We start from the raw sequence: 13902 nt of genomic DNA, 5'->3' as shown, positions 1-13902 counted from the left end.
TAAATGAATAGTTCAACAGTCAACATACATATTGATGTTTCGTACAGCACTTAAAACATCTTTGACTAACATTAACACCAATGATAATCAATGTTTATTGCAAAAGTCAAACATACACACAATTGTCTAGAAAAAAAGAACAGCAGGAACATAAATGTTTAGTACAACATTAACATCAATATTTTAAGTTAGTTCAACAGTCAACACACACAGAAATATCTAACAGAACAGTCAGCAAACACATCTATGTTCAAACCAAACACTTATGCCTAGAACAAGAGTCAGCATAGACATTGGTGTTTAGTTTAACAGCCAACAGAAACGTCGATGTTCAAAACAAATGTCAACAGTAACACTAAGGTCTAGACGAGGATTAATTAGTTCATCAGGATGTTTAGTTCAACAGCCAACATTAAAAATGATGCATAATACAACAGCCAACATTAACATTGATGCATAATACAACAATCAACATAAACATTGATATTTAGTATTTAGTGCAGCAGTTAACATTAACATTAATATTAAGTACAGCAGACTTCAACAGTCAAAATAAAAAAAAATAAATGTCAATAACAACAGTCAAGACAAATATCAATGTATAATATAAAAGTAAACATTAACGTTAATATCTAGCATAGACATTGATGTTTATTTTAACAGCCAACAGAAACATTGATGAATAGTACAACAATCAACTTAAACATTAATGTTAAGTACAACAGGCAATATAAACATGAATGTGAAAATTGCCAATGAGACATCTGTCCACCATAGTCAACATTTTGTGTATAAAGGCACATATATATTCCCGTACGAAATTCAACAATAAACAGACCCCATACTATATAGTCAGCAATAATAGGCCCGGCATGCCAAAATTGAAACATTTGCAAAGATCACAAAAACTAAGAAAGAATAGGAGGAAATCTAATCATGTTTGAACCGAATTGAAAATCGTCCATCCCAGAATATCTATCAAATAATACATGAGGGTATGTAATGGGCTTACAGGATAGAGTAAAATGAACAAAAAGAACAGAATAAAGGGCCAAACAAAATAAAAAGAAATAATGGAGTTCTCAAATATAAAGAATAGAGAATAGTGGGGTTCTAAATCATAAAGATAGAGAAAAATGGGGTTCTAAATCATAAAGAATAGGGAAAAATGGGGTCGTATAAAATAATGAAAAATGGTATAAGAAAATAAAGAATAGAGAAACGAAGGATCCCTCTTTTTCAATCCAGACACTTATATATACATCATGGACGGTAAAGATAGTAATAGTAAAGGAATTTCCTCATGACAATGGAATTTGGTTTCATTTGAAACACAGGTTTAATATCAATTCTTGTTTAATCAAGTCGATCAGCAGAATTAGTGTTAACAAAAGCTTGGCAATTCCAATGGTCAAAACTTTACGTAGGAAAAACATTTTAAAATCACGATGATCAATTAGTACATAAGATGTTGGACTTAAAGGCGACACATACACTTATCTTGATTCTTTCTGGTTGTATATCATGCTTAAAGCGTTGAAAGTCGAAGTTTTTATAGTATGTGTATTAACAGGGATCTATTTGCGATAACGGCTATTGTTCAGGGGCTTCTAAGGTTAAACTTCACATCACAGTAACATATTTAGGAGAAGACTGGTGTACAATGTTGATTTTTACATCAATAAACACGAACACAAATATTTTTAGCATGACTATATGATTCAGCTGACTACTTTACAAAATGTTTCTTGTATTAACGAAAGGCATATCTTCTTTCAACGCTATTTTTAAACGCTTTATAATTTTACTGTAATTCTGCGGTGAACAATTTTTTTTTCGCCATTCAGTTATTTTAATGAAGTAAGAAACAAAATTTCAATTGAAAGATATTTCATGATGTTGATCGTATACATGTATCCGATATCCACGTTTTTATAGGAAATTGCGGTTATTGCAACATATGCCGACATTACAAATATTTGAAACATTGAACACTTGTAATCATTTCAAAACTTTTATTACCATCCAGTATTGCCCATCACTGTAATCCAGTTTTAGACAAACTGCTATACAGATAATTTCTAAACAATATTGATATATACACTAGCTACTGTTATACATTGAGAATAATATTCAAATTTTAAAATATTCTTAAAGTATATGCATACTGAACCCCGTATGTTTTTTTTTTTTTAGTTAAGTGTTTACATTTTGTGCTAGGTTTATAAATATAGAACTGCTGACTGACAAACATGCATCTGCAGCATGTAATAAATGATGTATATGGCTCTCCGCTTGCTGATATAAATGACCTTGAATGTGATAATCACAAACGTATAAATACTGAGGAAATTTCGAGATTTTAAAAGTTGAAATTATGAGATTTTAAAGTTGAAATTTCGACTTTTCTTAAACTACAAATTTCGAGTTTTCTCAAACTCTGAATTTCAACATTAAGTCGAAATTTTAAGATTTTAGGAAGTAAAAATTTTGAGATTTGATCTTTTTTTAGTCTAAAGTCGAAATTTCGACTATTTATAAAAACGAAATTTCGAGTGTTTAAAAGTAAAAAGTTAGATTTTTTTAAAAGTCGAAATTTGAAGATTTTAGAAAATTAAAATTTTAAGATTTAAAAAAATTAAAATTTTTAGTTTAAGTAAAAATTTCGAGATTTGAAAAAGTTAGAATTTCGAGTTGAAGACGAAATTTTAAGATTTGAAATGTTAAATTTTCAACTTTGAAAACAAAGTTCACTGCCAATTTTATTTTACTATGTCCTCAATACGCTTCCGTATTAATCAGGTGCACTTGTTTAACAATATTGTATTTGTTTCGCAAGAAGGGTATTTTATCAAAATTTAGCCGATATTTTAATAGAATTCATGTATAATAACATATGTGTAAAACGAGGGTAAACTTTTGAAAACATTATCAATGTCACATTTCTTGGCATTAAATCAGTTTATAAATGCTTCTTAATGGCTAAAAACACCCTAGTTTTGATCTATTAGGTAATACATGACTGTTATTAATTTAAGTTCTACTTGTTTTCATTAAAGTTTTACGACCTTGTCTCTGTAAGAGAAATAAATAACATGGGAAGTGACCCTTTTTTAGATAAATATTCAAAATGCCTGCACATTTTGTGAAGTTTATTTGATAATGCTTTGAATGATTTATATTAAAATGTATTTAGATTTGCAGTATTTTCATTTACAATACCTACGTCCGGTTCAAATTAAATAAAAACAATGATTGCCAATGACACAACTTATCATAAAGACTAATGACAATAATGTGAACAATAACAGGAACCGTAAGGCCTTCAACAATGACCAAAACCCACATAGCAAACACTATGGATGATGAACTGTCACTAAATAGATTGATGTTATAGTTTATGCATGCATGTTGGCAAGAGGTTATTTCTTCTATTATCACCCTAGGTAGTCGAATTCATCGAATGGAAACCTTAGAATTGTCAACATCTTGTAATTTTATTTAAACCAAACAAACACATTCTTTAATAAACCTTTTATAACTACAGAACAAAATAATGTGCATCATGGCAAGGAATAGCGGCTGGTCGAAATCTCTGAAAATTTTGTTTTACTGATTTTTAGGATAACTACCAAACAGTACCCAGTGTACTATGGCAGTACTATGCTGATCTAGATGGAGATTTTGTTGAATATCCTGACAGTAACAGTCATCAATGTGACAAGAATGGAAATATTATCAGTCCATTAACAGAGTAAGTATAATCGCAGTATTTTTGTTCCAAATGTCTGTTGGTCGACTCAAGTTAAAACGGTTTTAATAGTGATTTGAACCAGGAGTACCATTTGGAAGGTCTGTTTTGATTATGATTAATACAAATCAAAATTTGTTCTTATTAGGTAATCAAAAACATAATAAAAGTGTCAATTTTGAAAACTGTTTTTTGATATTTTTATTACTTTTATTTAAAAGCAATCATTAGTTATATTATCCGAAAAATAATACGTTAGAAAACAGCCATTTTGTAAAATGTTTTAAAACTTAAAGCAGTGCAATTGCGGAAATGAATGTAAGAACACTGTGTCGTTCTTGGTATATATTTATAACTAAGACAAACTTTGCTATTTATTAATTGTGATACAATCATGGGAAATCTAGAAGTATTACACATCGCTTAAATACTTTGGTTAAAAATAAAACCAAGAAAGACAAGAATGAAATGTTGAATCAAACTACTGATGTTTATTTCAGAGACTGGTTTGCTGTAAAACATCTTAAAACAGAAAAAAACCTTGTTGTTGTATACGATGTAGGATCAAACACAGAAAGAACTGTCGATAGTCAGGGGAGAAAATTTAGTGAAATTGTTATAGAAGCTGTCAAAGAAACTTTACATACGCTAACACCTAATGATAAGGTACGTAAGATAAGAAAAATCACACAAAATATATTTTAAAACGTACTGTTTTTAATATATTAATATGCAAATACTAGTATTTTGAAACTATATAAGATTATTAGAATGCATTCATTCACGTTTAAGTTCATTCATTCGTCCATTTTATGTTATGTTTACGAAATGCAATGACTTAAAAGATGAAACCAAATTGTTGACTGGAGTGTACTTAAATTATGCTATTGTATCACATTATTAGCCTTTCAATGTATATAACTTCAGTCGACCTTACAGCATATATATACACAATTGTTACGAAAACATTGGGGTTGAGTTTTTTGATTGCTAGATGGTACATGGCACAAAAATTACCTTTATTCAACAATTAATAACTGTCCATACAGCTGATGATCAACTGATTTATTGGCTAAAAGACGAATTATTTGAATTTGTCATATGCTTTCAATTTCTATCTAAAACAAATAACCCAAGTCGTATGAAAGCATTACAAGATATTAGAATTATGAGGTCCACCAAACAAAGTAATCAACACTATTGGTGTCTCATTGTGTTCGTGTTCCTTATTCGTGCAAACTGTTATGCTCTTTATCTATATATCAATAACGTTAATTTTTATATAGTTATTGCTAAAATGTTTTTGACATTAACACTTTCAGTTTATCAGCCTTTCTTTTTTCTCATTTGCCAAACCATTTTGCAGGTTAACATTATTGCTTTCAATGAAACAGCTCAGATGACAAAAGTTTGTAATAATAAGTTATTCATCGCTAATCAAAGAAATAAAGATATCCTATCTGAATTTGTAACAACTATGGGAAAATCTGGAGGTAAATATTGATATGTATATAAATCTTTCTCAGAGAATGCACAATTTGTTTGTCGGATATTATAAAGACCGACTGAGATTACACAATACTCCTTTAGAATTTAAAGTATTTTTTTCTCATTTCAATATTCATGCTTTACTGTTGATAATTAACCGCAATACATAAAACGCAATGGAGCAAAAATTCCGAGCTCCAAGGGAAATTCAAAACGGAAAGTCTTTTACAAAATGCCAAAATCATAAGCCCAAACACATCTAACGAATGGAAATTGAAATAACTTTCATATTCCTTACTTGGTACATGCATTTCCTTATGTAGACAATGTGGATTTAACCTGGTTTTTATAGCTAGATAAACCTCTCGCTTGCGTGTATGTTGGAATTTACAATATTTTACGTTTGCGTAATGATTTTTGCGCGAATATGTAATGAATCTTGTAATTCATCTGTTTTTATAATACCGGCAATGTTTATCTTTTATATCATTTTTATAAATTTAAGTTGTAATTTTTATTCAGGAGTCTCAGATTACAGCGTTGGATTGGAAGCTGCATACAAATTATTAGAAAGAGAGAACTTGGACAAACAGGTAGTCAATGTAATGAGAATTTTTTGGTCAATAAGCATATGTGATTTTTTACTACATTTTCAATGTTCGTAAATAATTTTAAAATGCCTTTGACTTTTCTTCAACGATTTTTTGTTGTGACCTTGTCTCTCCTTTGTAAATATATTGTAAGGGGTTTTTCTTTCAAAACCAGTTCTAACAAAACAAAAATCAGCCAAAATTTCGACCAAAGTAGACAAAACCAATCGGTAGCTTATTCGTGATCTTAGTTAATTGACATTGTATCAACGTTAATACGAACAATTTATCCTGAATTAATATAAAGAAAATGATAATAAACAGAAATGACATGCATGGTTAGAGCTAATGTTAACAGTCGTTGACCCACCGCCTTATTTTAGTATTAATCTAGGTTATGCAATTTTCACATTTTTGTCAATTTCAGAATAATCCCACATCTGTATCAGACATAGTTATATTAATTACCGATGGCAAAACACCGACAGTTAACACAACAAAACTGTTTACAATGATAGAAAATCACCAGAAAGCTGTTGGTAGGAGCATTTCACATGTTGTGTTTTCACTTGAGCCCAGTACTGAACAAGTAAAACATATTCTCACGAACATTGCAGAACAGCATGTACCAAACTGGCCTGTAGTAAGTTTTTTTGCATTTTTATCAAGAAAGTGAGTTGATGAGCAAAATGCAGTTTTGAAATTCAACGTAGATAATGATTTACGTCACAAATTTATATCAAACGTATTGCTTTCATGTTTAGGTACTTTCTGGTCATATAGATCTTCAACTGATTTGGTAATTATACATCATTGACTTTCAAATATTTGATTGTGATCCTTCCTGATGACGTTTAATCTAGAGAAACACTTCTGACGCACGAAATTTACAATGTGTTGTACTTTTTTATTTGATTCATTTTTTTTTTCGTAAATGTTCTATATTATTTCTTATATCCATAACTCATTGTCAGTGGTTTTAAAATTACAAAAGCAAGTAGATATGGAAATAACCATAATTCATGGTAACGTGCTACCAGATATTTGAAAAAAATGTTAGCTAACGTTGATTTTAAAATGCTGTAGATTAGTATTCAATAAAATACAATATTTTTTAACTTGCAGGGCTTGAATATATCAATAAGACCAACAGGAGTCAGTAATCAAAATGGAATAGTTCATTTCTTTCCTGATTTAAAAGGTTTTCCTACAGGTGTTGCAAGAGAGTTCACATCGAGTTTACCAGTCACTACAAACACTGACAAAGAATATTCAGTCATAGCTCCTGTTATTGAAGACAACTTAGGTATAAACGTAAACACCATATCAAGTCCAAAATTAATGTAAAACGAACGTTTTAATGCAAAATTATTGTAGTTCATTATAAAATAATGTATAAAGGAAATAGCAAAAACACCGAACTCCAGGGAAAATTCAAAACGGAAAGTCCTTAAACAAATGACAAAATTAAAAGCTTATACACACCACACGAATTGTTTACCATAGTTACTTATTTACAGATCGATAACCCAAGTGAATGCATTTGATTTGGTTTGCAGAATCAAACACGATTAATCATGAAAAATTGAGGAATATTGGGTTCTTTTACAAAACTGACGTAAAACAACATTGCCTCTTTTGTTTAGACACATTTGTATTTAATGCTTTTTGTGAATTGTCCATTTGACGTCTTCAACTTTTAATCTATATTTTATATTATGAGGGTTACTTCAAAGACACATTTCAAATTTTGAAATCGAACTATTAGATGATATTTATATAAAGCATTATGATTGATCTACAACATCAATATTAAATTGGTATGAGTTATTTCCATGTTTGTACTGAATTACTGATGCGAATGCAACTTCTTTTGTAGGTCTGAAAATGACAATAAGTGTACCTGTGATTGATAAATCATCAAATAATTCAGTAACTGGAACTGCTGCCATAGATGTTTCCATGGAAACAATGTTTACAGAAATAGAAGATTTTGTGCTTGGTGTTCACAGCTATGCATTTTTATTGGAGAAAAGACATGGTCAGATTTGTTTGTGCCATCAATTCATATATCCCCCCCCCCCCAAAAAAAAAAAGCCAACCCGACATGATTATAGATCTATAAAGAACATTTTTTGTAGATCCAACAAGATTTTTTTTTTCATAAAGATAAAGATGAAAAAAAAAATAAAGATACCAAATTAGAATAGATAGATAAACCAATACATTCTGTTCTAGGGAATCTAATATAAAATAGACTTTGATAAGGTGATGAGATAAGGTCAGTTTCTCATAGACCAATTTCACACCAAAGCAACTATTGAAAGTTCTTTAATCTTCCCAATTCGATAGATTCATATGTGTACACTTGATTTTTAACATATTGCTATTTTCTGACTAGCTAGTTAGATTTGGAAAAACAAGGATTACTTATCCCAAAATTATTCATAAGAAGGACGTTATCAACCAAAGCTAAAATTCTAAAGTAATTTATTTTATATATTTTCTTTCACAATACACATTTATTCAATTCATTTAATGATGTTAATCGATGCAATTTCCCCTAAACATGCAATCCCTAGCAAAATTTTACACTACAGCACTATGTTGCACTGAAAAAAACATTGTAATCCTTTAAAACTATGTAAAATCTGTTATATAGGCTTTGTAATATTCGAATTCCAGTTGGTTTTAAAAACTTTATAACTTTGACCATATGTATTATTCATAGTGAGTTTGTGTTTATTTTTCACAGGGCATGTTTTACTTCACCCGAAACTGAAAGATCCAGCTAACACTAAACATGTTAAAGAAGATGATAACATCTTCCCATCAATTCAAACACTGGAACCAAATTTAAGTCAAGAACAAATTAAGAAGATTACAAATGAAGGACATATCGGATCTTTTCCTGCTAAGGTAGCTAATAAATTGTACTTTTATTTAAAGCTTGGTTAAGAGTGTTATATCGCTTTGAAAATAAACCAAGAAGAAAATTTATTTCAAACTGAATAGCACATCCAAATTGTTACGGGGATGCTGTTTATAGAGACAATCCGGGTAAACTTACCATTCCTTTGAATAAGCTTATTCTGAAAGGTTACCAATTCAATTCTGTAACTAGATCTTTGAATATTGTTTTTATTGGTATAAATAAAGATTGTGTTATAAGTAAATTAAAACCATACTATTTATTATTGTTATACACATATACATATGCACGTTTACGAGTTTGTTATATGTCGATACCTGTAATTTGGCATTGCACAATGTCATGTTTTCTCTGAATGGTAATGACATCTGTATTCCAAAATCCATCGACATCGAATGTTGTCTGTGTACTGATTGATATTTTAGTTTAAGATACAGTAACTTTTTTGGATGGCTCTGTACTTTAAGGTCTATACTTTGTGTCTTTTTTATTGTGAGTGATGTTTACCCTATTACATCCGGTCTATGTTGTGGTTTTGCATTGTGTCGATCGGATGACTTGAGCTCAGAAGATGTGGTCTGATTGACAATGACACAAATCTCCACAAGTTTGTTCTTATACTGTACTGTTACACCACTGTCTAAGGTTTGGAGGAGAATTTGCACCTTCAAAAATATTTTACCCTGCCACATACTAAAACCAAATCTATATCATAACCAAGGTCAATGATACCTTTTAACGATTTTTCAATTTCAAATTCGATTTTTGATTCAATTTTGAAAAGAAACTACAAAAAAAACCACAAAAAGCACGTATTATTATCTAGAGTCAAAGAATGTAGTGCTTTATTCTATTTAAAGTATACTCAAAGACTTTGTATTAAAAGATATACTAAAAATCAATGATGTACTGGATTACTACAGAAACAACAGTAAAACATATTTCGAATTTTGATCAAATATATTATTGCAGACAAAACCTGGAAGGAGTACGTTTATGAGTAATTTAGACATGCCACTCCAAGATTCAACTATTATGTATCAACATCTAGATGGTACACAGTTTGTTATGGTCATGGTTATGTTTCATTCAGATAGTGAAATTCCAAAACTGATGCCAATCCCACCGGTAATGATAATACACTGTTACCTATACACCATTCAGATAAATCTGGATTTTGACTTTTAAAGTGGTTGAGCTCTATTTAGGAATTCTTTAAAGTTTTTTTTGCTTAATTGAGATTTTTGGTAAACTATTTTTTTTATGTACATGTATATGCTTATGTCAGTTAATAATTATGATGTATTTACACTTAAGGTGTTATAACTTAAAATAGATAGAATCTTGTCAAATTAGGTTTCCCCAATTTTATAGTTTTATTGTTATAAATTTGTGAGTAAAATTCATACCAATTTTTATCTTCAAAAGTGTATCAATGGGGAAAGATGATGGATATGAACATGCGGTTGTTTTATACAGAAAGTGTATACGTTTAAACTGTTTACGAATAAAAAAAAACCAAACTTATACACAACATAAACAGATTTAGATCATCTTTTCTATGGTGCACAATGGTAGTACAGAATGCCGTTTATAAGTTCCAGAACTAGAACACTTTTGTATTCAATTGTCATTTCTATATTTACAAAGACGTTTACATGATCATTTTTCATTTTTCATTTAAGGGTATCGATATAAAAAACGCACCATACCATAGATTAGATATCAGTCACAGCTTTCCAGTATGTTCTATAGATGGTCACATTGTGACAACAGCTGCTACAACAGTTAAGGTAACAGTAATTATACTAACAGATTAACTAGGGTTGACGTCAGTGTATAACGTAGCCTTACTATTCAGAATATATGTGAAGTTAATATAAAACAGTATGGTTGTGTTTCTGCTTTTTAAATTACGATAGTTGATTTAGCCCCGATATTTATTTTCTGTTGTCTCTTTCAGTATAATAAAACACTTACTGACTGGATATTTGTGGAGAAATAAGTTTATTGTTCCCTCGGATATAACTATTTCCCTCGGCTACCCCTCAGGGCAATAGTTGCACCTCGGGAACAATAAGCTTACTATTCCACTCATACCCAGTCAGTAAGTATACAATAGTACCTAATGGGATGAAAGATGTAAAATGAAAGACGAGATAAGCCCGATGACGCTACACATTTGTAGACGGAACGCGCATCTGGCGTATATATAAAGTTTAGTCCTGGTATCTATGATGAGTTGATTTATTTACTGTTATCTTTGTTTTGTTTATTTTCATGCATACATGTGCATATTACCAACCATTACAGCTTGATGATATTGATGACTTTAATTTAATTTCAGCTTTCGCCATCTGTATTTGTTGATTCAGAAGTATATAAGTTTACAGAGGAAACCCAATCTAAAATCGGAACCATATCGAATTTTTTGTCTGGTAGAAATAATACAAGCATTATTAAAGAAGGTAATTTACTCTCACATTGAATTGGAAATTTATAGAAATCTATGAGAATTGTGTTATGATTTCAATTCTCATTCTTTAAGTCAGCAACAAGAAAACTATCACTAACGGTTCTAAATGGTAAGTTGAAGTCATTCCTGTGAGATTTACGAACGGAATTATCATTTAGTTGACTATATAAAACCTGTGTCACAGTTGACCATGGATATGTACTAATACCTCCGTATGCGGGATTTTCTCGCTGTGTTGAAGACTTATTGGTGGCCTTGGACTATTTTCTGCTCTAAGGTCGGTTACTTTTCTCTTTGACAAATTTCACGTTTCTATTCTTAATTTTACTTGAAGTGACCCCAACCCCGTCTTCCTTTTTGATTGAGACTTTACCAAGTGCGACTTATCACTTTTTTATTTTTAATTCCAATTAGTATGTTGACGGTGTAAATATTGGAACAGAACCTACTTCCCTTTCAGAATCACCTGAGTTTGTTTTTGACGTAGTTCATGTTGTCCAATCGTTAGTTTGTGTGAAGTAATCATATGTTTGATTATGTCATGGTTTTTTTTAATCTTTTATCTCTCTTTTAGACATTGTTTTTTTTTTCTATATAGAAGATACTCTTTTCAACATTGTTGTCATTCAAGTGACAGTGAATGTGAAGACAAAAACTTGTACATGTTATAAATAAACAATTGTCACAATGTTATCCAGAATCGCCAAGCTTAGTCAATGTTTATAAACATCGAAAACAATGAATTTGTCAACAAAAGTAGTTTATAGGTGTTTAAATCGCGTAAAACCAGTAAAAATATACAAATGAAGATAGAAGCCAAATTCTCAGGGAAACGATTCGAAAATGAATGTGACAAATAAGAAATGTTTCCTATCAACTGATGTACGTCATACGCGCGATTCTACGTCAGAATAAAAAAGCAATGAATGAGGTTGTTAAATTTGATATATGCCTTTTTGTGCTTCTTTGCTACATACTTGATGGTTTTAATAGGGATAAAGTTTATAACACAATTTTGACTGTTGTATCCCTATTTTTGACATTTTTACCTATTATGTCTCTGTTTTGTTCACGCATCGTTGTCAATATAATGGAATTTGATGCGACTGTCATACAAGTGAGAGGTTTAGCTAGCTATACAATCAGGTTCAACCCACCATTTTCTACATACATTCATTCGTTTGATATCTTTGAGCTTTTGATTTTGCCATTTGATAAGAGGTTTTCCGTTTTGTTTTTTCCTCGAAGTTCAGTATTTTTGTGATTTACCTTTTACCCACTATATGAATTCCCACGCTGTCAAATTAAAAAAAGAAATCTAAGAACGCGAAAAACGTCAATTGTGAGTTATGAAACAAAAACGCGTATAACGTTTTAATTGATACATGTGAACGCCATAAAATGGGACTAAACATCACCGCCTTCATTTGTTAGATTTCATTTTGTTCAACGTAATCTGTACGATGTTTTACGTTTGAAGTTAGATTCAAAACAAACTGGACATAGCTATATAATATAGTTAATTGCTACCTTAGTTTGCTATTAATAAGTATTGAAATGTGCATTGATATTAAATGTTATATCAGTATTTAGTTCACATATAATCTTAAATCAATCATAATTCTATCTTATTCATTCAAATGTGACGTCATTTTTAATTTTTTGATGATCTGTTTTACAAATTCAAATGTGATGTCATTTTTTTGGTCATTTTTTACAATTTCAAATATGACGTCACTTGGCGTTGAGGTTTTAACTTATTCGGATGTGTCTATTTTGTCGGGTTATGTAATGTATTTCGGTTGTTTCCTGTAATTAGTTAATACTTCAGTTTTATCAAATATCTTTTGTATAGTCATTTTATAAAATTTACTGTTCGCAAAAGTATAAATTCTTCTAAATAATAGGGATGTTCTGGTACCTAACAGAAAACTCTGGCCGTTTTTGGCACAACTTTTTTGAACTTTTGGTCTTCGATGCTGTTCAACTTTGTACTTGTTTCGGCTTTCAAACTTTTGTATCTGGGCGTCACTAGTAAGTCTTGTGTGGACAAAATGCACTTCTGGCGTATTAAAATTTTAAACTTGTTGCCTTTTGTTAGCTATTATTCGTGTGTTTCTTTGTCAATTGTGTTCTCCTATTTATTTATATTGTAGTCCTGTAATGTTGTGTTGTCATTTTAATTTTATATTTCACATGGCCATAAAAGAGGAAGGTTTGGCATGCCACAAAACCAGGTTCAACCCACCATTTTTTCCTTTAAAAATGTCCTGTACCAAGTCAGGAATAGGGCCATTGTTATATTATAGTTCGTTTCTGTGTGTGTTACATTTTACCGTTGTGTTTCCGTTGTGTCGTTTGTTTTCTCTTATTTTTGAGTGTGAATTCACATTACTATAAGACGTGTCAAGGTAAAATGTACTTATCTATCCCAAATTCATGTATTTGGTTTTGATGTTATATTTATTATTCTCATAGGATTTTGTCTAATGCTTAGTCCGTTTCTGTGTGTGCTACATTTTAATGTTGTGTCGTTGTTCTCCTCTTATATTTAATGCGTTTCCTTCAGTTTTAGTTTGTTACGTCGATTTTGTTTTTTATCCATGGATTTATAAGTTTTGAACAACGGTATACTACTGTTGCTTTTATTGATACTCAAAATGGG

General features: G+C 30.5%; 1 protein-coding gene across 1 annotated transcript in view; it reads left to right on the top strand.

Annotated features, from left to right (window-relative positions):
- The first annotated feature begins 989 nt into the window (after positions 1-989).
- The window catches only part of LOC139484126 (VWFA and cache domain-containing protein 1-like), a 29206-nt gene continuing 16293 nt past the window's right edge, over positions 990-13902 (top strand). Inside the window, exons 1-12 of the mRNA XM_071267883.1 lie at positions 990-995; positions 3624-3754; positions 4252-4417; positions 5118-5244; positions 5762-5832; positions 6257-6472; positions 6955-7135; positions 7709-7870; positions 8585-8748; positions 9734-9889; positions 10447-10554; positions 11109-11229. Of these exons, the coding sequence (XP_071123984.1) occupies positions 990-995; positions 3624-3754; positions 4252-4417; positions 5118-5244; positions 5762-5832; positions 6257-6472; positions 6955-7135; positions 7709-7870; positions 8585-8748; positions 9734-9889; positions 10447-10554; positions 11109-11229 (1609 nt within the window). The remainder of the gene's footprint in view (positions 996-3623; positions 3755-4251; positions 4418-5117; positions 5245-5761; positions 5833-6256; positions 6473-6954; positions 7136-7708; positions 7871-8584; positions 8749-9733; positions 9890-10446; positions 10555-11108; positions 11230-13902) is intronic.

This window comes from Mytilus edulis, chromosome 1, assembly GCF_963676685.1.
Source record: "Mytilus edulis chromosome 1, xbMytEdul2.2, whole genome shotgun sequence".
Taxonomy (NCBI): Eukaryota; Metazoa; Mollusca; class Bivalvia; order Mytilida; family Mytilidae; genus Mytilus; species Mytilus edulis.
The sequence above is the reverse complement of the archived record's forward strand: the minus strand, read 5'-3'. Positions and strand labels throughout refer to the sequence as shown.